General features: G+C 49.3%; 1 protein-coding gene across 3 annotated transcripts in view; it reads left to right on the forward strand.

Annotated features, from left to right (window-relative positions):
* Positions 1-8,040: 8,040 nt before the first annotated feature.
* The window catches only part of C12H19orf25 (chromosome 12 C19orf25 homolog), a 28,153-nt gene continuing 10,168 nt past the window's right edge, over positions 8,041-26,025 (forward strand). Inside the window, exons 1-2 of one of the 3 annotated variants that reach the window (XM_069217082.1) lie at positions 8,041-8,164; positions 20,602-20,765. In XM_069217082.1, coding sequence (XP_069073183.1) covers positions 20,630-20,765 — 136 coding nt within the window. In that variant the 5' untranslated portion in view covers positions 8,041-8,164; positions 20,602-20,629. Of the gene's footprint in view, positions 8,165-8,900; positions 9,136-20,601; positions 20,766-26,025 lie in introns of those variants that run through there. The other 2 variants (XM_069217083.1, XM_069217081.1) reach the window with 2 other exon arrangements.

Genomic DNA, 26,025 nt, shown 5'->3' on the forward strand with positions numbered 1-26,025 from the left:
GAAGCTGGTGATTTTAGCACCACAAATGTTGATGCCATTTTAAGGGAAAAAAACACAATCCTTCTTCTGCAGTCCTTTTTTCCCCATTTTTTTTTTAACATAATTTTCACTTTATTTTCACTAATTTGTTGGCCTCCTTCAGGGGAACCCACAAAGTCTGGGTACCTCTAGAATCCCTAGGATGTTGACAAAAAGGACACAAATTTGGCGTGGGTAGCTTATGTGGACAAAGAGTTATGAGGGCCTAAGCGTGCCCTGCCCCAAATAGCCTAAAAAAGGCCTGCCACCTGAGGGGGAAAAGGCCTGGCAGCGAAGGGGTTAAATATTTATAAGCACCAAAAGGCGTAAAAAAACTTGGTCAAAGATTGAGATTCAGATGTAAGCACTTTCTGATGATAGCCTGAACGTAAATCTATAGTTGTGAAATACTTGGCATCACCTATATTAGCGAACATCTCCTTTATATGAGGCACGGATGACAGTCAACAACTATGTTCTGATTAAGCGATCTCATATCCAAACAGAACCTCAATTCCCCTGACTTTTTCTTTGTCACAACAATCGGTCATACCCACTCCGAAGAATCAGTGCTTGAGATTACACCCTCCTCTGTCAATCTTCCTAAAAGTTTCTTCAAATCATCTCTCACACTCAAAGGTACTGTCCTGACATTGTGTACAACAGGAATCGCTCATTTTTTAAGGTTAATTGGATGTTCAAACCCTTCTACTCTAAATATGGCGTCTTTAAACACTTCAGGAAAATTTTGTGTCATAGCTTGTTTGATATTTTCCTCATTCTTAATGTTTAATATAGGCATGTCACCCAGAACAACTGGCTGTTAATGCCCAGGACATTGTCACGGTTCACTCTGAGCTGACCGTCGAGGTTGATGAGAGGTGGGGAACAACCCCGGTTCCTGCAGGTCCTGCTTTGGCCGAGGTAGGGGCGACCCCTTCCGGTAGCCACGGTGCTGTTTGACAATAGCAAGCCACTACAGTCCGTGCCCTCCAGAAGGAGTCCCAGAGGAAAAACCCCAAAAGGGTAAAAAACCTCCAACAGGAACTCCCTGAAACAGAAGGAGGACACAAGGACGTTACGACTGAAGATTCTGGAGTTCAGGAATACTAGAGACGGAAGAAAGGTCAAGAATAACTGACTCCACAAGAGGAAACCAGCCGGAGGGTGACTACCACCACAGGAATGTTGCAACGCAATGAGAAAGAAGCTAGATTCCCCTTATATACCCCTAGACAGGAAGTGAAAAACGGGAAGTAGTAATACCACCATCTTGGATTGGGGAAAAGGTCATGACTAATAATAGAGAACATGCGTCTGAAAAAGAGAAACAAAGCATGCAGGGAAAATAGGAAGTGAACAGCATGCTGGGAAAGGGAAAAGCATGCATAAAAGCTAACCATGTGCAAGCATCCGGCTTTTGGCCGTGTAACAGGTGAGTGAAGTCAATGAGGGTTCCCCGGGGAATCCCAGACACGTGTGGGTTAGGAATGTGTTGTGCGCGCTGAACGTGCGACAAGGTTTGCGACCCGACTCGGTGTCTCCTCCCTTGCTGCTTCTGCCCTGGAAGCAGAGGTCTGAGAAAGGGGGCGCGGCGAGTCCCGCGACCCCTGACTCGAGCCGCGGCTTCCCCCCGCAGCCTACCTGCGGTCCGCCGCGGCAGCCCGTGCTCGCAGCCGCGGCATGACAGTAGGTCCCCCCCCCAGAGGCCCCAGGCTTGTGAGGGAAAAGCCGGAAAAAGCGACGGACCAAAAGAGGGGCATGAACTGAAGGGGAATCTTCCCAGGAACACTCACTCATAGGGTAACCTTTCCAATGAACAAGATATTGAAGGCGCCCATGAAAAAAACGAGTCACAGATTTCCTGGACCTCGTATTCGGGTACATTGTCAATCAGCAGAGGGGGAGGATAGGAAAATTGCCTGTGATAAGGATCAGGAAGGTAAGGTTTAAGTTGTGAGACATGGAATACAGGATGTATCTTCCAAGTCTGGGGCAGACGAAGACGCACAGAGACTGGATTAATCTTCCGGAGAATCAGGAATGGACCATAATACGAGGTTTAAATTTGTTCTGGGTAAGTCGGAGAGGTAAAAATCTAGAGGAAAGCCAAACCTTATTGTGAACCTGACATTGTGGAGCCTCACAGCGTCTTTTATCAGCTATTCTTTTCATGCGTGACTTAGTGGCCACAAGTTTAGAATGGATAACACGTTGGACACCCCGTAGCTGCCGAACATAGGAGGAGATGGCAGGAAGATTGGAAATATCTTTCAGGGGAGTTGGGAAGGCCTTAGGATGGAAACCGTGAGATCCATAGAAAAGGGAGACTTTTGAGGCACTGTGTATTGAGTTGTTGTAGGAGAACTCTGCAAGTGGTAAATAGGTAGACCAATTACTCTGCGTAGCATTGCAGAAGCTGCGTAAATATTGTTTGAGGCCTTGATTTAGTTGTTCTGTCTGTCCATTAGTTTGAGGATGGAACCCTGATGATAAGGCCACTTCTATTCCCAGGGTCTTACAGAATTGTTTCCAGAATCGGGAGATATTTTGAGGACCCCGATCCGAGATAATGACCTGAGGTAATCCATGAAGTCTAAAGATTTCTTGTGTAAAGATTTGGCTTAATTTCTTTGCTGTTGGTAACTTTCTCAACGCCGTGAAATGAGCCATTTTAGTGAAGGAGGGCACGGTTACCATAATTACTTGATTTCGCACTGAAGAGGGGAAAGAGCACATGAAATCAGTGGAGATCGTGTGCCATGGACCTGGGGGAACTGGTAATGGGCGAAGTAATCCTGCTGGTTTAGTACGGGGTGTCTTGGCTTGAGCACATATAGGACAGGATAATACATAATCTTCAGTATCCGCTTTGAGAGTTGGCCACCAGAAGGAGCGAAGCAGAAGCTCTTGGGTAGCTTTCATTTCTCGATGACCTGCGATGGGAGAATCATGGCACATACGTAAGGCTTCAGTCTAGAACAGGGCCTTATTATGGTAATTGTACCCTTGATCTATATGAAGTTGCGGACGCAACTTATTCAGCTCTGTAGTTCCTAGACAGGAATATTCGGACTTGACCTGATCTAGAAAAGTCTGAACTAAACCAATGATCTTGTTATTGTCAAATAGGTTCTGTACAGGAGAATCGCTACACTCAGGGTAACGCCGAGACAAGGCATCAGCCAGGATATTCTGAGAACCAGGGATGTATGTGATATAAAAGTCATATTGACTGAAAAAGAAAGCCCATCGAGCCTGTCGGCTATTCTGACACTGAAAGTTTCTTAAGCATTCTAAGTTTCTGTGATCTGTCCTGGCTTCAAAGGGTTCTTTCGAGCCCATCAGGAAGTGTCTCCATTCCGTGCACGCAGTCTTCAAGGTGAGTAACTCTCGTTCTAACACTGAATAGTTCCGCTCTGAATCGGATAAGATGTGTGAAAGGTAGAATACAGGGTGCTCTAACTCATCATCGTCTTGTTTTTGCAGTAAAGCAGCCCCGATGGCTCTTTCTGAGGCGTCTGCGACAACGATGAACTGTTTACTGGTGTCTGGGTGCCGTAAAATAGGAGCTTGAATGAAGGCTTTCTTTAAGTCTTGAAAGGCTAACTCTGCGTCTTGTTAGCAACAAAAGCCCTTCTTTAGATGGTTTTTTTTAAGGGTTTGAGTAATGTAACTGGTTCTCTGGGCAAAGTCCGCTATAAATTGTCGATAGAAATTGGCCAATCCCAAAAAACACTCTGTTTCTTTGATGGAAGAGGGAGATGGCCAAGCCAGTATAGCTTGCACCTTATCTGAATCCATGGTGACCACAGTTTGGTTAATGCAATATCCCAAGTATTTTACCTCTGTTCGATCAAACTCGCCCTTTTCTGGTTTGCAGAATAAATGGTGTTGTCCGAGTCTCTCTAGAACATGTTTAGAGCGTTGTTCTGGGTGGACAGAAAATATTAAAATGTCGTCTAAACAACCACTGTTTGTTGTAGAAGATCAGAAAAAATAGAGTCCATGAACCTTTGAAAAATGGAAGGGGCATTGGTGAGTCCAAATGGCATTACTCGATATTCATAATGACCGAAAGGTGTTCTAAAGGCGGTCTTCCACTCATCCCCTTCTTTTATCCTTAAGAGATTGTATGCTCCTCTGAGATCCAGCTTGTTGAATCTCTTTGCCCCTCTGACAGCTTCCAAGATGTCCTTAATAAGAGGTAGCGGGTACCGATCCTTAATAGTGATCTTGTTTAATCCTCTAAAATCAATACAGGGACGCAAGTCTTACGTCTTCTTAGGCACAAAGAAGAGAGGAGCCCCTGCAGGTGAAGAGGAGGGAGCAATCAATCCACTGTGTGTTCTCCTCTAAGTATTCCTTAAGAATCTGCTTCTCAGGTTCTGTTAGAGAGCACATTCGCCCAAAAGGAACCACAGCATCTGGTTCCAAAGGAATGGCGCAGTCGTATTCTCTATGGGGTGGCAGTTCAGGTCTTTCTGGTTTCTGGAATACATCGGCATATTCTTGATAATGACTGGGTACTCCCTGTAGGACGTTAATAGAACATCCCACCTTAGTGGGTGCTGTTAAAAGACTTTTTGGGGACCAATAGTCTCCTGCTAGGTAGCAGTGGTGTTGGCAGAAGTGAGAGGATAAAGAAATAGTTCTTGTTTCCCAGTTGATGTAAGGGTTATGCCGTGTGAGCCATGGAATTCCCAGGATCATAACGTGATGTGGTGACGAAATTAAATCGAACGAAAGATTTTCTTGGTGTTTCCCGAATTGGAGACAGAAGGTAGGGGTGGTATACTGTACGGGTCCTGAGGCCAAGAGTGATCCATCCACTGTGTGGACTTATTCTGGTACCTCCTTAGGTATTTGCGCAATCTGTCTTTCCCTTGCCCACGCTTCATCTAAGTAGATACCACTGGCTCCACAGTCCAACAAGGCCAGAGTTCTTTCTTCCCGGCCATCAGTTAAGTGGATGATAACTGGTAAAAGGAAAAGAGCAGTTCCTTCCTCCCTAGAAGAACAAATGGAAGGTATTTCGCGATATCCTGTCCTCACCCTTCTCACTGAGGACGGGAATTGGCATTTCCCAAAGGCTTGGCTGGACAGACGGGACAGGTGCAGATTAGGTGACCAGCTGCACCACAATACAGACAAAGTCCCTTCCTTCGTCTGTGTTCTCGTTCACTAGATGATAAAGGCCCTCGAGCCGTATCGATTTGCATCGGCTCTTCCTCTGTAGCACCCTTAGGTTCAGGACGAACTTCTTCGGTACGATGAGGGAAGGTGCGAGACGTCACTGAGTGTGATGGCAAACGACTCTTCTTTTTCTCCATTCTTTGCTCATTTAACCGATATTCTATCGTCAAGGTCTGATCCATCAACCCCTTAAGATTCTCTATTCTGGCAGAGTGCACCAGTTCATCCTTAATGTCCTCTCTGAGACCCTTGCGAAACAGAGTCACCAAGGTACGTTCCACCCAGGACGTTTCTGCTGCCAATTGTCTGAAACGGGTGATGTATTGTAATACATCCTGATTTCCTTGTTGGATATCGCAGAGAGCTTCTTCTGCTGAAGACTCGAGTCCAGGGCGCTCAAACATCTATTTAAAGGTAGTGACAAAGCTGGAATAATTAGACAGGCTGGGGTCATTACTTGTCACTAAAGGAGTTGCCCATGCTAAGGCTGGCCCAGATAGGGTGCTAATCAAATACCCCACCTTGGTCTTGTCTTACACAAATTGTGAGGGGCGAAAAGCGAAATAGACCGTCAAGGCATCCAGGAATTCGCTCAATTTGTTAGGATCCCCGGAGAAACGAGGTGTGGTGGCGGATACCGAGGGAACATCAGTGGTTCTAGAGGCAAAGGTTTGTCAGTAGACAGTGTTTTCAGTACGTAGCTGTTGGAGTTTTTGAGCCCGTTGTTGTATAGTCATGAGCAGGGTCTGGCTTGTTGGTTTTGTATTCATCACTGGATTACCCATGGTTCCGGACTGCAACTGGATTTTTGGGCGTTGCAATCTGTCACGGTTCACTCTGGGCTTACCGTCGAGGTTGATGAGAGGTGGGGAACGACCCCGGTTCCTACAGGTCCTGCTCTGGCCGAGGTAGGGGGGCGACCCCCTTCCGGTAGCCACGGTGCTGTTTGACAATAGCAAGCCACTACAGTCCGTGCCCTCCAGGAGTCCCAGAGGAAAAACCCCAAAAGGGTAAAAAACCTCCAACAGTAACTCCCTGAAACAGAAGGAGGACACAAGGACGTTAGGACTGAAGATTCTGGAGTTCAGGAATACTGGAGACGGAAGACAGGTCAAGAATAACTGGCTCCACAAGAGGAAACCAGCTGGAGCGTGACTACCACCACAGGAGTGTTGCAACGCAATGAGAAAAAAGCTGGAGTCCCGTTATATACCCCTAGACAGGAAGTGAAAAACAGGAAGTAGTAATACCACCATCTTGGATTGGGGAAAAGGTCATGACTAATAATAGAGAACATGCGTCTGAAAAAGAGAAACAAAGCATGCAGGGAAAAGAGGAAGTGAACAGCATGCTGGGAAAGGGAAAAGCATGCATAAAAGCTAAACATGTGCAAGCATCTGGCTTTTGGCTGTGTAACAGGTGAGTGAAGTCAATGAGGGTTCCCCGGGGAATCCCAGACACGTGTGGGTTAGGAATGTGTTGTGCGCGCTGAACACGCGGCAAGGTTTGAGACCCGACTCGGTGTCTCCTCCCTTGCCGCGTCTGCCCTGGAATCAGAGGTCTGAGAAAAGGGGCACGGCGAGAGCTGCGACCCCTGACTTGAGCGGCGGCTTCCCCCGCGGCCTGCCCGACACGTTTCCCGAGTGCCGCAGCAGCCCGTGCTTGCGGCTGCGGCGCGACAGACATAGGTATATGCCTAATCTTGCCAAATCTTTCCACCCCACCATGTTTCGTCCCATAACAGCCACATATATTAGTGTTAATCACTCTACCTAGACATTTAAGATTAGAGACAAAATAACCCAACAAATCTACATCTTTTCCCCCAAACGCTTTTGGAAATATATCAGCCGGTATCAGTTTTGTACCCTTAAGCCATAGTTTGTAAAAGGTACTGTCAGCTAGAATAGTTACAGGAGCACCAGAATCTGCCATTACTGTGATTATCTTCCCATCAACAGTTACTTGACAAAAAGGTCCCTTTATAGTTTTTTTTCTCTCTAATGCTTAAGAGATTTTCCTCCTTTGAATCCAAGTCTATCGTCAATAGTACATTTGCAAATTTCTCTCTACAGGTTTGCATATCTTCCTCTCCATCAGGTAAGTTGAGACTGCTGATCTTCGTCTTATTGTAAGTTCCAATCGACGCTCTAAACACTAACTAAAAATGACCTATTTTGTGGCATGTGTTCCCTTGCGCTGGACATGATGGGGAACTTCCCATGTGATTCTTTGATCCACACCTATAGCAGGAGGTAAACACAATTAAGAGGAGACAATCCACTTTGATGTTCCTCTCCATGGTCTGACATCACTTGAGAAGTAACAATGGATCTTTCGATGCTTTTTGCTATGTCATAGCAATAGCTAGAAGATTATCAAAACCTCTTTGCCCCGCTATACCTAAATGATTAAAAAGCAAGGCAATTTTCCTTGCTGGCGAGTATTCACCTGTATCAATAGCCATGATATAATTATCTAATATATGTAACCACTCCTTCCACTTTATATCAGGCTTACCAGGTCTTTGCAAAAATGGCGGTTGCTGAATTACTCCTTGTGATGTTGCCATTCAAGCAGTATAAAGTTAAAATCCACCTATTTAGTTTGTTCACTATATCAATTTAACACCTTTATATATGTATGTATGTATATATATTTTTTTTAAAGAATGTCCCAACTCAAAATGGCTGCCAAAAACGATTTGAATAGTCTCTGTAACAACTGGCTTCCAAATAAATTTCAGGATATACTTCCTAAATGTAATTAAATTTGTACATATTTTTTTAAACAATTCCTCCAGCTTGATATGCGTTGCTCCTTGTGTAGAAAGAAATACGGCTGCAGTTCGTCTTCATTATTGAAGTACACTTCCCCCTGTGCACAGCACTGAAGACGCCCGTGATAAGAAACACGCGTGGGGATGGAGACGTCGCTCGTGAAGCTGAAGGTAAACAACTGCAGAGGGCACCGGGGAAAACAATGTGGTATACAAACAACAAAACTCAGTTTACAAGGTAGAGGAGGCAATATCTGAACACAAAGTTTTCCCTCTTCCAAGTTTTTCTTTCCCCTTCTTATCTCTCTTTCTCTCGTCTGTGAGTTTGTCTTACCACACCCCACGGCTGGTACCAAAATGTAGTAAAGGACAGCAACATCCAGTTGAAAGTTCTTCTTAAGCGAAGAAGTGTTTATTTAAGTAACAGTAAAAGAAATAAAGTAACTCACGAGCGAGACCTGCGATGTGCTCCTCGTGCACGGAATAACGGACTCCACGAGCGGCACGAGGACACCACCGTAGGCCTCTTTGTGTGGCACACACAGGGGACACCACGTCCCCTGCCCTGTGCGCGCTGAGCCCGCGGTGACGGGTTCTGGCTCCACACAGGCTTCCCGTCACCGCTGCTGGCCTGGGCCCAGCTCCGGCCCCTGGAAAGGGCAGAGGCGTCGCAGGAGCCGGGGGCGCAGCGCGCGCAGTACAAGCTAGTGAGCGGAGGCTCCAGCCCCGCGGGTCTCGAGCTCACGGTGCGACGCTCCGGGGAGCGGCCGCGAGGCCTCCCTCCTCCTCCTCACCGCTTCCGCTGCGCGCCTTTTCCACTTTCCGCTCGCGCACCCTTAGTACACGGCGAAGGTCGTACGCGTCCGCACACGTCATGCACGTAGCTGCGTCTGACGTCAGTTCGGGTCCGCCCTCTTGTTTTTGCTAATGACCGGTCGGGGGTCGCGTGGCGTCTCGTTGCTATTGTTACCGAATGAAACAGAAGCCGCGGCTCAGGGTCTTTCCTCGAATAGAGCGTGACGCCCTCGAGGGTGTCTGCGCCGATCTGAGGCGCCGCTGGTCCTTCTTCTGTGTCAGTGACGGCGCCGAAGACAGAACCCCGGTCTGCAGCCGCGGGCGTGAGGTGCGTGAGGGGGCGTGAGGTGCGTGAGGGGGGGCTGAGGGGGCGTCAGCCGGGTGAGGGGTGAGCTGGGGGGGCGTGAGCCGGGTGAGGGGTGAGCTGGGGGGCCGTGAGCGGGTGAGGGGGGGGCTGGGGGGGCGTGAGCAGGGTGTGGGGGGGGCTGGGGGGGCGTGAGCAGGGTGAGGGGGGGTGAGGGGGCGTGAGCAGGGTGAGGGGGGGCTGTGAGCCGGGTGAGGGGTGAGCTGGGGGGGCGTGAGCCGGGTGAGGGGTGAGCTGGGGGGCCGTGAGCCGGGTGAGGGGTGAGCTGGGGGGCCGTGAGCGGGTGAGGGGGGGGCTGGGGGGGGCGTGAGCAGGGTGAGGGGGGGTGAGGGGGCGTGAGCAGGGTGAGGGGGGGCTGTGAGCCGGGTGAGGGGGGGGGCTGGGGGGGCGTGAGCAGGGTGAGGGGGGGTGAGGGGGCGTGAGCAGGGTGAGGGGGGGCCGTGAGCCGGGTGAGGGGTGAGCTGGGGGGGCGTGAGCCGGGTGAGGGGTGAGCTGGGGGGCCGTGAGCCGGGTGAGGGGTGAGCTGGGGGGCCGTGAGCGGGTGAGGGGGGGGCTGGGGAGGCGTGAGCAGGGTGTGGGGGGGGCTGGGGGGGCGTGAGCAGGGTGAGGGGGGGTGAGGGGGCGTGAGCAGGGTGAGGGGGGGCTGTGAGCCGGGTGAGGGGTGAGCTGGGGGGGCGTGAGCCGGGTGAGGGGGGGGCTGGGGGGCCGTGAGCCGGGTGAGGGGTGAGCTGGGGGGCCGTGAGCGGGTGAGGGGTGAGCTGGGGGGCCGTGAGCGGGTGAGGGGGGGGCTGGGGGGGCGTGAGCAGGGTGAGGGGGGGTGAGGGGGCGTGAGCAGGGTGAGGGGGGGCTGTGAGCCGGGTGAGGGGGGGGCTGGGGGGGCGTGAGCAGGGTGAGGGGTGGCTGTGAGCCGGGTGAGGGGGGGTGAGGGGGCGTGAGCAGGGTGAGGGGGGGCCGTGAGCCGGGTGAGGGGGGGCTGCAAGCTGTCAGAGGTAAGCCCCTACATAAATACAATACTAGTGGTCCCCATTGGAACTCCAAGTTTTTGAAGTAATCGGAGATGATTTGTGTAGGAAGTGGGCTCTGTATGTGCTATTTCAAAGTAAGGAATAGCATGCACAGAGTCCAAGGGTTCCCCTTAGAGGTAAGATAGTGGCAAAAAGAGATTATTCGAATGCTCTATTTTGTGGTAGTGTGGTTGAGCAGTAGGCTTATCAGAGGGTAGTGTTAAGCATTTGTTGTACACACACAGGCAATAAATGAGGAACACACACTCGGAGACAATTCCAGGCCAATAGGTTTTTTATATAGAAAAATATATTTTCCTAGTTTATTTTAAGAACCACAGGTTCGAGATTTGAAGTAAATACATAAAATGCAAGGTACTCCACACAGGTAAGTTAGGAACTTTGAATTAAAGCAATATCATATACAGTCTTTGTTAAAATGGCAATAAGCTATTTTACAAGTAGACAGTGCAAAATCAACAGTTCATTGTGAGGTAAGTAAGAGACTTACAAGTCTCAGTTCCTGGGCATAGGCAGCCAACCGTTGGGGGTTCAGGGCAACCCCAGAATTACCACACCAGCAGCTCAGGGCTGGTCCGGTGCAGAGGTCAAAGAGGTGCCCAAAACACATAAGCTCCTATGGAGAACAGGTGTGCTCCGGTTCCAGTCTGCCAGCTGGTAAGTACCCGCGTCCTCGGGGGCAGACCAGGGGGGGTTTGTAGAGTACTGGGGGGGGACACAAGTAGGCACACAAAACACACCCTCAGCAGCACAGGGGCGGCCGGGTGCAGTGTGCAAAGCAGGCATCGGGTTTTGAATAAGCTTCAGTGGAAGGACCCGGGAGTCACTCTAGCGCTGCAGGCAGGCATGGGGGGGGGGGCTTCTCGGGACAGCCACCACCTGGGCTAGGCAGAGGGTCGCTTGAGGGTCACTCCTGCACTGAGGTTTGGTTCCTTCAGGTCCTGGGGGCTTCGGGTGCAGTGATTGGTCTAGGCTTCGGGTCCCTTATTACAGGCAGTCGTGGTCTGGGGGAGCCTCTGGATTCTCTCTGCAGGCATCGCTGTCAGGGTCTAGGGGGCTCGTCTCGGGCTACTCATGGGGTCACAGTCGTTGGGGAGTCCTCCCTGTGGTGTTTGTTCTCTGGATCTTGAGCCGGGGGTGTCGGGTGCAGAGTGTGAAGTCTCACGCTTCCGGCGTGAAGAGTGAGTTCTTTAAAAGTTGTTTCTTTATTGCAAATATGTTGCTGTTGTTGAGCAGAGCTGCTGCTCACTGGATTTTCTTGGTCCTGGGGGTCAGGACAGTCCTCTGAGGCTTCAGAGGTCACTGGGCCATGTTGGATGCGTTGCTGGTTGCAGGTTCTTGACTCCGGAGACAGGCCGATAGGGCTGGGGCCAAAGCAGTTGTCGTCATTCATTGTCCCTGCAGGCTTGTAGGTCAGCAGTCCTTCTTTGTAGTTCAGGTTGCAAGAATCTGATTTCCTGGGTTCTGGGCTGCCCCTAAATACTAGATTTAGGAGTGTGTTTAGGTCTGGGAGGGCAATAGCCAAGGGCTACTGTCCTGGAGGGTGGCTACACCCTCTTTCTGCCTCCTCCCTGAGGGGAGGGGGGCACATCCCTAATCCTATTGGGGGAATCCTCCAATCTCAAGATGGAGGATTTCTGAAGGCAGGGGTCACCTCAGCTCAGGACACCTTAGGGGCTGTCCTGACTGGTGGGTGACTCCTCCTTGTTTTTCTCATTAGCTCCTCCGGCCTTGTTGCCAAAAGTGGGGGCAGTGGCCGGAGGGGCAGGCATCTCCACTAGCTGGAATGCCCCGTGGCGCTGTAACAAAGGGGGTGAGCCTTTGAGGCTCCCCGCCAGGTGTTACAGTTCCTGCAGGGGGAGGTGAGAAGCACCTCCACCTAGTACAGGCTTTGTTACTGGCCACAGAGTGACAAAGGCGCTCTCCCCATGTGGTCAGCAACTCGTCTGGTTTGTGGCAGGTTGGCATGAACTGGTCAGCCTAACCCTAGTAGTCAGATTGGTATTCAGGGGGCATCTCTAAGGTGTCCTATGGGTGCATTTTACAATAAATTCCACACTGGCATCAGTGAGCATTTATTGTGCTGAGAAGTTTGATACCAAACTTCTCAGATTTCAGTGTAGCCATTATGGAGCTGTGAAGTTCGTGTTTGACAGACTCCCAGACCATATACTCTTATGGCTACCCTGCACTTACAATGTCTAAGGTTTTGCTTAGACACTGTAGGGGCATAGTGCTCATGCACATATGCCTTCACCTGTGGTATAGTGCACCCTGCCTTAGGGTTGTAAGGCCTGCTAGAGGGGTGACTTACCTATGCCACAGGCAGTGTGAGGTTGGCATGGCACTCTGAGGGGAGTGCTATGTTGACTTATTCATTTTCTCCCCACCAGCACACACAAGCTGTGAGGCAGTGTGTTTGTGCTGAGTGAGGGGTCCCTCGGGTGGCATAAGACATGCTGCAGCCCTTAGAGACCTTCCCTGGCATCAGGGCCCTTGGTATCAGGCGTACCAGTTACAAGGGACTTACCTGGGTGCCAGGGTTGTGCCAATTGTGGAAACAAAGGTACAGTTTAGGGAAAGAACACTGGTGCTGGGGCCTGGTTAGCAGGGTCCCAGCACACTTTCAAATCATAACTTGGCATCAGCAAAGGCAAGAAGTCAGGGGGTAACCATGCCAAGGAGGCATTTCCTTACAATTTGTGACGTCCTTTCCATAGTGCGAGCTCCGCAAAGGCAGGCATGCCATTGCGTAATTGCTGGGGCATCCTTTCTCCATGCTGCAGCAATGGCCATCTTTATGGCGCTTAGTCTAAGCCACATAATGTCTCTGTCCCTGTGTATCTGTCTAAGGAGGGTGTCATCCTCAGGCCTAGAAGAACAAACTCTACTGTATCTGGTATTGGATAGCCCAGTACGTCTTTAATTTGTGCCAGTATTTCATTTCAGAATGGTCTAATGTGTGTGCAGTCCCACCAGATGTGTGTTAAGTCCCCTAAAAGACCACAACCTCTTTAGCATAAAGGGGGAGGGGGTTGCCAGGGAAGGTTTTCTGCAATTTAGTGGGTTATAGGTACCAATTAAAGAGAAGTTTATAGTGAAATTCCCTCAGGAACTAGGAACAGTTATGTTTTGCAATATCCCTCCATAAAGTGTCTGTATGTTTATTGGAGACGTTAGTTCCCAAAATGCGTTCCCTAAAAACTATATGATGTAGTTTTGTTGGGGCTGAGTGTAGTAAGAAGTAGGGAGTAAAGGGAGGAGACAGTCCCCACCCCTGCTCGACTGACAAATTGTTCTATCAGCATTAGGTCGCTTGTAGCTGCCATTTGAACCTCAGGTTGCGTTGTCATTGTCTTGGTTGTATGTAACGGTATTGTTCTTTTGGGGCTAGATTAAAGTTTGTCTGGCAGTGTTCAAAAGTCAGGATATCTCAGTTGTGGAAGGTCAGAGAGTGTGAGACATCCTCCTTCCCTCCAGATGTCAAAAGGGCCAGACTTGGGAGCTGGTGGGAACACTGTCTTGTAATGTAGTGGTGTATAGGGTGATGGAAATTAGGTCCCCCTGTCGTTTTGGTACCTGCATCCCATACTTTAAGTGTTGTGCTAGTGGGTGTATTAAGGTAGGCATTGGGTGATCGGTCTGATTTTGGCTTCCATTGTACATCCCAGATCACTCTCTCCACAATCACCCTATCCATATGAAGCCAGTGCATCACATTCCCAGAGGGTCCACTCAGAAATAACCCGCAGTTGAGCAGCTTTATAATAGAAAGATAAGCCTGGCAATGCAAGGCCTCCTGCCTCTTTAGGGGTTTGTAGTACCGTGAATGGCAAGCATGCTCTACTGTTCTGTCGCATGAAGCGTATGATCAGGATGCATAATGTTGGGAAGAAGTCTCTCTCTAGTTCTATTGGCAGATTCCGGAATAAATATAAAACTCCTTGGAACACTGTCATTTTAACTGCATGCACCTTCTCCAGCCAAGAGAAGTATATTGTAGCCCACCTTTTCAAGTCTGTTTTTAACTGTGATAGGAGGGGAGGGAAATTTGCACGGTAGAGATCGGTAACTTTTGGTGTTATGTTAATGCCCAGGAAAGTGCAGGTTTAGCCTAAATGAAGGGTGTCGTGGACGCCAGGGCTTCAATTTCCGTGGCAGGTAACATTAAGCTAAGCATATAGGATTTAGTCAGAATAATTTTTAACCCAACGCTTTCTAGAAATTGCTCATTTTGTCGTAAAAGGGCCCAGGTTTGTAAGCGTTAAAAGCACATCATCTGCTAATAGGAAAACCTTATGTTCCACTGAACTAAAGGGAATCCCCTGGATGTCGGGTGTAGCTCTGATTCAGGCTGCGGTGGGGTCAGTGTTGATTCGAATAGTAGCGGGGGTAAGGGACAACCCTGCTAAATCTCTCTTTCTAGCTGTACAAGATCAGAACCTACCCGATTCACCAGAACCCTAGCTTTTTGTGTTGCATAGTTAGCTGGAACCATTGCTAAAAATTTATCATAGGATCTGTAGTGCTTAAGAGTGTGGAATACGAAGGGCCAGACTGTCCAGTCCAACGCCTTCACAGTGTCTACACGTAGTAAGATTGCAGGAAATCTTTTTTTTAAATTTGCTTTTTCCACATGGTGGATCACTCTTCTCAAGTTCTGGTACGTTTCTCGCCCCTTGATAAACCAAGATTGGTCTGGGTGAATCAAATCTGGCATCAGATCTTTCTATCTGGTAGCCAAAATACTGTGTCTCCTTCAATCCTTCTTTACATAGCCTGGCTGGAGTCTCCATGCTGCTGCATCGTAATCTCTCTGCCTGGCATTTCATCACTGTCTGTAGTTTGGAGCATTGTTACTCTGTTCCACTTGTGTGAGAATTGTCATGCTTGCTTCCTCCATTTAGTGTGGTGTTTCCTGTGCTTACTGAGAAAGGTAGTTCCTTGTTTGGGCGCATTGAAGGTATGTACTTTGCCTTGTAGTGTGAATTTTAGTTTTGCCAGATACAACGTGTGAGAAAGTAGCCTCTTTCTAGCCTTGTTACCCCCACTTTTGGCCTGTTTGTGAGTATATGTCAGAATGTTTTCACTTTCTCACTGGGATCCTGCTAGCCAGGGCCCAGTGCTCATAGTGAAAACCCTATGTTGTCAGTATGTTTATGTGTCCCTGGGACCCTGCTAGCCAGGACCCCAGTGCTCATAAGTTTGTGGCCTATATGTATGTGTTCCCTGTGTGATGCCTAACTGTCTCACTGAGGCTCTGCTAACCAGAACCTCAGTGGTTATGCTCTCTCTGCTTTGCAAATTTGTCACTAACAGGCTAGTGAATAAATTGACCAATTCTCATTGGCATGCTGGTACACCCATATAATTCCCTAGTATATGGTACTGAGGTACCCACGGTATTGGGGTTCCAGGAGATCCCTATGGGCTGCAGCATTTCTTTTGCCACCCCTAGGGAGCTCTGACCATTCTTACACAGGCCTGCCAGTGCAGCCTGAGTGAAATAACGTCCACGTTATTTCACAGCCATTTACCACTGCACTTAGGTAACTTATAAGTCACCTATATGTCTAACCTTCACCTGGTGAAGGTTGGGTGCAAAGTTACTTAGTGTGTGATCACCCTGGCAGTAGCCAAGGTGCCCCTACATCGTTCATGGTAAATTCCCCGGACTTTGTGAGTGCGGGGACACCATTACACGCGTGCACTATACATAGGTCACTACCTATGTACAGCGTCACAATGGTAACTCCGAACATGGCCATGTAACATGATCCCCCGGGTCTCTAGCACAGAACCCGGGTACTGCCAAACTGCCTTTCCGGGGTCTCCACTGCAGCTGCTGCCAACCCCTCAGACAGGTTTCTGCCCTCCTGGGGTCCAGCCAGGCTTGGCCCAGGAAGGCAGAACAAAGGACTTCCTCTGAGAGAGGGTGTAACACCCTCTCCCTTTGGAAATAGGTGTCAGGGCTGGGGAGGAGTAGCCTCCCCCAGCCTCTGGAAATGCTTTGATGGGCACAGATGTAGCCCATCTCTGCATAAGCCAGTCTCCACCGGTTCAGGGATCCCCCAGCCCTGGCGCGAAACTGGACAAAGGAAAGGGGAGTGACCACTCCCCTGACCTGCACCTCCCAGGGGAGGTGCCCAGAGCTCCTCCAGTGTGTCCCAGACCTCTGCCATCTTGGAAACAGAGGTGCTGCTGGCACACTGGACTGCTCTGAGTGGCCAGTGCCAGCAGGTGACGTCAGAGGCTCCTTCTGATAGGCTCTTACCTCTCTTGGTAGCCAATCCTCCTTCCTAGGTAGCCAGACCTCCTTTTCTGGCTATTAAGGGTCTCTGCCTTGGGGAATTCTTCAGATAACGAATGCAAGAGCTCACCAGAGTTCCTCTGCACCTCTCTCTTCACCTTCTACCAAAGGATCGACCGCTGACTGCTCAGGACGCCTGCAAAACCGCAACAAAGTAGCAAGATGACTACTGCAACCTTGTATCACTTCATCCTGTCGGCTTTCTCGACTGTTTCCTGGTGGTGCATGCTCTGGGGGTAGCCTGCCTCCTCTCTGCACCAGGAGCTCTGAAGAAATCTCCAGTGGGATGACGGAATCTTCCCCCTGCAACCGCAGGCACCAAAAGACTGCATCACTGGTCCTCTGGGTCCCCTCTCAGCACGACAAGCATGGTCCCTGGAACTCAGCAACTCTGTCCAAGTGACTCCCACAGTGCAGTGACTCTTCAGTCCAAGTTTGGTGGAGGTAAGTCCTTGCCTCCCCACGCTAGACTGCATTGCTGGGTACCGCATGATTTGCAGCTGCTCTGGCTCCTGTGCACTCTTCCAGGATTTCCTTCGTGCACAGCCAAGCCTGGGTCCCCAACACTCTAAACTGCAGTGCACAACCTTCTAAGTTGTCCTCAGACGTCGTGGGACTCCCTTTTGTGACTTCGCGTGGACTCTGGTTCACTCTTCTTCCAAGTGCCTGTTCAGGTACTTCTGCTGGTGCTGCCTGCTTCTGTGAGGGCTCCCTGAGTTGCTGGGCGCCCCCTCTGTCTCCTCCTCCAAGTGGTGACATCCTGGTCTCTCCTGGGCCACAACAGCACCCACAAACCTCTACCGCGATCCTTGCAGCTAGCAAGGCTTGTTTGCGGTCTTTCTGCGTGGGAACACCTCTGCAAGCTTCATTGCGACGTGGGACATCCATCTTCCAAAGGAGAAGTCCCTAGCTCTCTTCTTTCTTGCAGAACTCCAAGCTTCTTCCATCCGGTGGCAGCTTCCTTGCACCCTCAGCTGGCATTTCTTGGGCTCCTGCCCACTCTCGACACTGTTGCGACTATTGGACTTGGTCCCCTTGTCTTACAGGTACTCAGGTCCGGAAATCCACTGTTGTTGCATTGCTGGTGTTTGTTCTTCCTGCAGAATTCCCCGTATCACGACTTCTTTGCTCTCTGGGGGTAATAGGTGCACTTTACACCTACCTTTCAGGGTCTTGGGGTGGGCTATTTTTCTAACCCTCACTGTTTTCTTACAGTCCCAGCGACCCTCTACAAGCTCCCGTAGGTCTGGGGTCCATTCGTGGTTCGCATTCCACTTTTGGAGTATATGGTTTGTGTTGCCCCTATACCTATGTGCTCCTATTGCATTCTATTGTAACTTTACACTGCTTGCATTACTTTTCTTGCTATTTCCTGCATAATTTTGGTATTGTGTACATATATCTTGTGTATAATTGCTATCCTCATACTGAGGGTACTCACTGAGATACTTTTGGCATATTGTCATAAAAATCAAGTACCTTTATTTTTAGTATATCTGTGTATTGTGTTTTCTTATGATATTGTGCATATGACACCAGTGGTATAGTAGGAGCTTTACATGTCTCCTAGTTCAGCCTAAGCTGCTCTGCTATAGCTACCTTCTATCAGCCTAAGCTGCTAGAAACACCTCTTCTACACTAATAAGGGATAACTGGACCTGGTACAGAGTGTAAGTACCTCTGGTACCCACTACAAGCCAGGCCAGCCTCCTACAACATGGCACAGCAGATGTTCATCTGCTGATGTTTTTTCTTTACTGTAGCAAATATCCTTCACAGATTGTCGAATGATACAGTGGCTCCATCCTAGCGTAAGTCTTCCTTTTCTCAGACTAGTCTAATGATGGTATCATGATTCCTGTAGTTCAGTAGTTTTGCTATGAGGGGTGTGCCTGGGCACCTGAAACAGGTCTGGGTGCCAGGGAGAGGCAGGATTATTATACTACAAACATGTGAAAATTGGGATCCATTAAGCAATTTAGTTTCCATTGTTTCCACATATGTTTCCGTCTGTCACGTTGAAGTAGTTTGCGCACCCCAACGATTAGTATATTATTGTTTCTAGATAAGGCCTCTGGATCTTTGTTGTTCATCTTTAATGATGTTTAGCACTTTAGCTGCTTATCATATCCAGGTACTGCATCATCATGTACGTTTGATAAACTGTACTTCGCTATATTCATGCGAGTGCCATGTTTATCCAATCTTTAACAGACTTTACTTCATTTAAAAAAGTAGTGCTTTGGTATCTTCCTCCATGGGTGTCTCTGACCTGTTGGACATGGAGGTTAAGTCTACAGTTTCTTCTCTCTGTTGTGCTCATTGTCTTTTTATGCTCAAATCACAATATGGATTGTTCTCACTTTCTTTTCCAATGTTATTATCACTCACACCAGTTTAGTAGCCCACCATCTCTCTGTCACACAGCCCCTTGTGAGCAGTATTTTGTTCATTTTCCTGTTTTTTTCATCCACTGCTGGAATTGTGGCCTATTCACCTTATGCATGGGTCTATTGCCCTCTTGCCCCGTTTGTGAGGACATGAGCACTAGCCTTTACTTTGTTCCCTGTGCAGTTTATTGTAGAGTCTCGGTCCCCCCTCAAGTGAGTAATGCCCCCTTAGCCAGAATACTTAATTATAAGGCCTATTTAGTATGTGTTGCCTTATCCTCAAGCCACATACCACTTTTGTGAATCACAAAGTACCCATCTTTCAGACATTGTACTTACTAGCAGCTGACGGTATGGCTCAGGCATCCAGTCTCCATCTTCGCTCCTCAACATACCTCTATTTGAAGTTTTTGTGGGTGTGACTGTCTCTCTCACTCCGACTCGACCTCCTTTGTTTCTCCAGGCCTGTGCCCAGGCCCCTTACATCGGGCATTGGCTTCCTCTGGTTGATTTCACCATCCGAAAGGTGCTGAACACACCGGAAGCTGCTTTACTGCTTCTGCCTTCTGTTCTTGCGCTCCAAATCTTGAGCCACAAGCCAGGCATGTGTGTGACACAGGCCGAAGCCAGGCCGTGTCTTGCTGCTCTGCAATAGGTACTGTGTTACACTGGTTCTTGAGGTGTCTTTTTTTTAAAGTAAGCTAATTGAATTAGCCATAGGGGCTCCCTGCTCACCACCCACGTTTTCCATGGCCTGCATTGAGGGAACAGTGTTTGTTTTTAAATTAGCTTGATCAGGCTTCTGACACTCAACACCCCTTTGCTTCTTAGGAACCTTAACAGAAGAGTATTCAAAGGAGGCGTTGGGTAAATAAAGTCACAGACAAACCGGAGCTTAGGATGAAAATTAGAATAGAAACCGCTTCCCTGGCCTCTTTTGACTGCATCAGTATGGGATGTGGGCACTAGGTGTGACCTGACAGCCAATGGGAGCAGGTGCTGATAACAGCCGAGCCCCACTGACAGTATTTCCAAAAATGCACTTGCTCTTCACCTTACCCACTTGGAGCCCCTCCACCGAGTTGTGTGCCTTATTAATAATTAAACGAGAGCCTCTAAAAATCGAGGCAATTGTTAATTGCATTGCACTTTTAGGGAAGTTCTCCTTGGTTTCAGTGATACTTGCTTCCAACCCTTTAAGGCAGGGTGTCCAGCGTAGGAAGTTAGGTGACATGGGCTGCCTTTGACAAAGTAATGAACCGTCAAGTCCAGTTTACCTAATGGGAAGAGACTCCATCTACCTGGATCCAGGCAGGGCAGGCTGATTCCATCCAGAGAAATCATTTGATTTGCTTCCGCGTAGCTTCTGTGCCCCCAAATGGTGGCTCACTTTGTCTCATAGTCCTGAACAAAATGTTTGCTTTCCCCATTATAAACTCCTTTACGGCCCAGCATTTCCTAGCATCAAATTCTGAAGAACCACAAAGGGTTTCTTCCACTCTTCCTCCTCCATGTCACAGATTCTCTCTTGAATATAACGTACCTTGAGATGCGCGTTTACGCACTGTATAAAGTTTGATTACATAGGAGCACAGACATTAATCTTCCGTTTGGTTTGTTTTGCCTCTGTGCTCACCCTATGTAGTTTCTTGTTTTGGAACATGGTGGTCCTCTGTGTTCATGTGTTTTTTTTTTTTTTTTTTTTGTGTGTTCCTTTTATCTAGTGTTGGACACTTATGCCATGATCCAGGTATGACCTCTAAGGCCAAGAAGCGAGTGGTTCTCCCGACTCGTCCCGAGCCACCGACGTTTGAGCAGATCTTGGAGGATATCCATGGGGCTTTGCCTTCTGACCCGGTCTTCCTATCTTTGGAGGAGACCACCAACGGTAAGGAGCAGTGGAATGATCTGAGTTAGGCACATTGCTTGCAAGGAATCTCCATTCTAAGCTTTCACACTGTCGGGAGCACGGCGAGGGTGAGCGTATAAATCTAGGTCAGATCTTTCTCCTGGACAAGGCTAATGTAACTTCTTTCCGATCTATAGATCTCAAATTGTTTGGCACTTTGATAAATACCTTGGCCAATCTCTGGATTGTTTAGTCCCTGTAGGAAACTAGGCTTCTTTGAAATACGAGACCCCGCATCCCCCCGCACACTTTTTGCCCTCTTTTTAGAGCCACTAGATGCTGATTTTTGGTGTTGGCAGTGCACTGAGGCCTGCTTAACAGACCTCCGTGCCAGTGCTTTTTCCTTAAAAGCAAGGATTTCTGATTGTTTCCCAATTGACACATGACTCTTCCACCCCTGTAAGTCCCTAGTAAATGGTACCCCTGATAGGGCATGGGTACTAAAAAGGGTCCCTTAGGGTGGCAGCATTTCTTATGCCATCCTAAGGGACCCACGCACAAAGTAAACACAGCCTCCCCTCGCAGACTACGTGTCATGGTGCAAACCCTGAGTGAAAACACGACATGGCACCTGTAGGAAAGTACCCTTTTTTAAGCATTGTTACCCCCACTTTTTGCCTGATGTCAGTGTGTTTTGGCAGTCTTCCTCTGGGATCCTGCTAACCACGACCTCAGTGACTGTGCTCTCTCCCTCTAAATTTGGTCGCTGGGACGTCACACACCCCATATTTGGCATACTTGGACCCCCATATAAGTCCCCAGTATATGGTACCTAGGTACCCAGGGCATTGGGGCACCAGGGGTCCCCCATGGGCTGCAGAGTTTATTATGCCACCTATTGCAGCCCATGTAAAATGTGTCTGCAGGCCTGCCATTGCAGCCTGCGTGAAAGGGTGCATGCACCCTTTTCACTACAGGTCACTGCACCAGGTCACTGTAAGTCACCCCTATGGCAGGTCCTCCTATCCCAGAGGGCAGGGTGCAAGTGCCTTTTTGTGAGGGCACCCCTGCATGAGCAGAGGTACTCCACGAACTCAAGCTCCATTTTCCTGGACTTCGTGAGTGCGGGGACACCATTTTACCCGTATACTGGACACAAGGGTGTCCAGCTACATAATGATAACCACAAACCTGGGCATGTTTGCTATCAAATATGTCGCAATCATACCCCACTACTGTTGCCAGTATTGGTTGTATGATTCCATGCACTCAGGGGGCTCCTTAGAGGACCGTCATCTTTGTGAGAGGAGGCCTCTTTCTGCATGGTTAGCCCCCACTTTTTTCCTGATGTTGATGTGTTCTAGAAGTTGGTAGTGCCCAGAACCCCTGCTAACTAGGTTCCCTGGGCCAGAACTTTTTCCCTAAAACTGTTGTGATGCTTGGCACAATTGGATACACTCTTAAATATCACTTCTTTAAGTCCCTAGTAAATGGGTACATCTGTACCCAGGGCATGGGATATTAGGGGTAGGTCCATGAGGGTAGCAGCACTGATTGTGTCACCCTCTAGGTCCCTGCATTCAGATGAACCCAGCACTGCCAGTGCAGGCTGAGTGTACTGGGGCACACCTAAAAAGGCAAACTCAACATTGTACACTTCCCGTGTGCCCTGTCCAACCTACACTGCATATGTTATGGATATGTCACCCCTCTAGTAGGCCTTATAGCCCTAAGCCTGGGTTCACTGTACTATGTGTGAGGGCATAATTGTATGAGCCATATGCCCCCACTGTGTCCTTGCCAAACCTGGGACATAGTGAGTGAACAGAGCAGCCATTTTAAGTTCATATACTGGACACTGGTCAAACACAAGTTCCCCAGTTACATGATGGCCACTCTGTACTCTGGGTTGTTGTGGAAGAAACCGCTCAGAATATTAAATCCAAACTGGTACCAGTATTGGATTTAACCCTAAATGTACTCCGGGGCCACCTTACAGGTGCCCCCTGCAAAAGCTAACCTAACCTGGCATAGTTGCTGACTGGTTCCATCCAGTCTGCCCCTTCCAGACGGCCAATATACAAACCTGTGGGAGAGCCCTGGCTCTCTGGTTTGTAGGACATTGCCCTTACTGGGTGGAGGAGCCAACACCCCCTCCTTCGGGAATGTGCAACACCCTGGTGGTGAGCTTCAAAGGTCCACTGCCCCTGAAACTCGAGCCTCAAGGCCTGCTGCTAGCAGCAGAGGGCTTACTCCCCTTGCAAACCTCCACTTTTGGTAGGAGTAAAGGCGGGAAACCAGACAAAAGGTAGGAGGAGTGGTCTCACGGAGCATGTACCACCACTAGGAGCTTGCAGGCGAAGTGGACCCTTCATTTCATTTTCCTCCATGTTGGATGGCAGGAAAATAGCCAATTAGGTTTAAGGAAGTGACCCTTCCCACAGGAAGTGGTCACTGTAGTGGGTGTAGCCACCCAAGGGTACATGTCCCATTGGACACTACCAGGTTCCCCCTAAAATGCCACTAAATTCAGTTTATAGTGGGCTCCCCGAGACCAAGATGTTAGATTCATCTGGAAGAAAGAAGACAGCACCAAAGAACCCGCCAAGCCGAGAACAGAGGACCTGCTGTAGGAGGCCGGACTGGCTTGTAGTGAGTACCAAGGGGTACTTGCACCTTGCACCAGGCCCAGTTATCCCTTATTAGTGTATAGGGTGTCTAGCAGCTTAGGCTGATAGATAATGGTAGCTTAGCAGAGCAGCTTAGGCTGAACTAGGAGACGTGTGAAGCTACCACAGTACCACTTAGTGTCATATGCACAATATCATAAGAAAACACAATACACAGTTATACTAAAAATAAAGGTACTTTATTTTTATGACAATATGCCAAAGTATCTTAGAGTGTACCCTCAGTGAGAGGATAGGAAATATACACAAGATATATATACACAATAGCAAAAATATGCAGTATAGTCTTAGAAAACAGTGCAAACAATGTATAGTTACAATAGGATGCAATGGGGAAACATAGGGATAGGGGCAACACAAACCATATACTCCAAAAGTGGAATGCGAACCACGAATGGACCCCAAACCTATGTGACCTTGTAGAGGGTCGCTGGGACTATTAGAAAATAGTGAGAGTTAGAAAAATAACCCTCCCCAAGACCCTGAAAAGTGAGTGCAAAGTGCACTAAAGTTCCCCTAAGGACAAAGTAGTCGTGTTAGAGGAATAATGCAGGAAAGACACAAACCAGCAATGCAACAACTGTGGATTTCCAATCTAGGGTACCTGTGGAACAAGGGGACCAAGTCCAAAAGTCACAAGCAAGTCGGAGATGGGCAGATGCCCAGGAAATGCCAGCTGCGGGTGCAAAGAAGCTTCGACTGGACAGAAGAAGCTGAGGTTTCTGCAGGAACGAAAAGGGCTAGAGACTTCCCCTTTGGTGGACGGATCCCTCTCGCCGCGGAGAGTCGTGCAGAAGTGTTTTCCCGCCGAAAGAACGCCAACAAGCCTTGCTAGCTGCAAATCGTGCGTTTGGCGTTTTTGGACGCTGCTGGGGCCCAGGAGGGACTAGGAGGTCGCAAATTGGACCTGAAGAGAGAGGGGACGTCGAGCAAGACAAAGAGCCCTCACTGAAGCAGGTAGCACCCGGAGAAGTGCCAGAAACAGGCACTACGAGGATGCGTGAAACGGTGCTCGCCGAAGTTGCACAAAGGAGTCCCACGTCGCCGGAGACCAACTTAGAAAGTCGTGCAATGCAGGTTAGAGTGCCGTGGACCCAGGCTTGGCTGTGCACAAAGGATTTCCGCCGGAAGTGCACAGGGGCCGGAGTAGCTGCAAAGTCGCGGTTCCCAGCAATGCAGCCCAGCGAGGTGAGGCAAGGACTTACCTCCACCAAACTTGGACTGAAGAGTCACTGGACTGTGGGGGTCACTTGGACAGAGTCGCTGGATTCGAGGGACCTCGCTCGTCGTGCTGAGAGGAGACCCAAGGGACTGGTAATGCAGCTTTTTGGTGCCTGCGGTTGCAGGGGGAAGATTCCGTCGACCCACGGGAGATTTCTTCGGAGCTTCTGGTGCAGAGAGGAGGCAGGCTACCCCCACAGCATGCACACGCAGGAAAACAGTAGAGAAGGCGGCAGGATCAGCGTTACAGAGTTGCAGTAGTCGTCTTTGCTACTATGTTGCAGGTTTGCAGGCTTCCAGCGCGGTCAGCAGTCGATTCCTTATCAGAAGGTGAAGAGAGAGATGCAGAGGAACTCGGCTGAGCTCTTGCATTCGTTATCTAAAGTTTCCCCAGAGACAGAGACCCTAAATAGCCAGAAAAGAGGGTTTGGCTACCTAGGAGAGAGGATAGGCTACTAACACCTGAAGGAGCCTATCAGCAGGAGTCTCTGACGTCACCTGGTGGCACTGGCCACTCAGAGCAGTCCAGTGTGCCAGCAGCACCTCTGTTTCCAAGATGGCAGAGGTCTGGAGCACACTGGAGGAGCTCTGGACACCTCCCAGGGGAGGTGCAGGTCAGGGGAGTGGTCACTCCCCTTTCCTTTGTCCAGTTTCGCGCCAGAGCAGGGGCTAAGGGGTCCCTGAACCGGTGTAGACTGGCTTATGCAGAATTGGGCACATCTGTGCCCAAGAAAGCATTTCCAGAGGCTGGGGGAGGCTACTCCTCCCCTGCCTTCACACCATTTTCCAAAGGGAGAGGGTGTCACACCCTCTCTCAGAGGAAGTTCTTTGTTCTGCCATCCTGGGCCAGGCCTGGCTGGACCCCAGGAGGGCAGATGCCTGTCTGAGGGGTTGGCAGCAGCTGCAGTGAAACCCCAGGAAGGGCAGTTTGGCAGTACCAGGGTCTGTGCTCCAGACCACTGGGATCATGGGATTGTGCCAACTATGCCAGGATGGCATAGAGGGGGCAATTCCATGATCATAGACATGTTACATGGCCATATTCGGAGTTACCATGGAAAAGCTACATATAGGTAGTGACCTATATGTAGTGCACGCGTGTAATGGTGTCCCCGCACTCACAAAGTTCAGTGAATTGGCTCTGAACAATGTGGGGGCACCTTGGCTAGTGCCAGGGTGCCCACACACTAAGTAACTTTGCACCTAACCTTTACCAGGTAAAGGTTAGACATATAGGTGACTTATAAGTTACTTAAGTGCAGTGTAAAATGGCTGTGAAATAACGTGGACGTTATTTCACTCAGGCTGCAGTGGCAGGCCTGTGTAAGAATTGTCAGAGCTCCCTATGGGTGGCAAAAGAAATGCTGCAGCCCATAGGGATCTCCTGG

The sequence above is a fragment of the Pleurodeles waltl genome, chromosome 12, assembly GCF_031143425.1.
Source record: "Pleurodeles waltl isolate 20211129_DDA chromosome 12, aPleWal1.hap1.20221129, whole genome shotgun sequence".
In the NCBI taxonomy this organism is placed as follows: Eukaryota; Metazoa; Chordata; class Amphibia; order Caudata; family Salamandridae; genus Pleurodeles; species Pleurodeles waltl.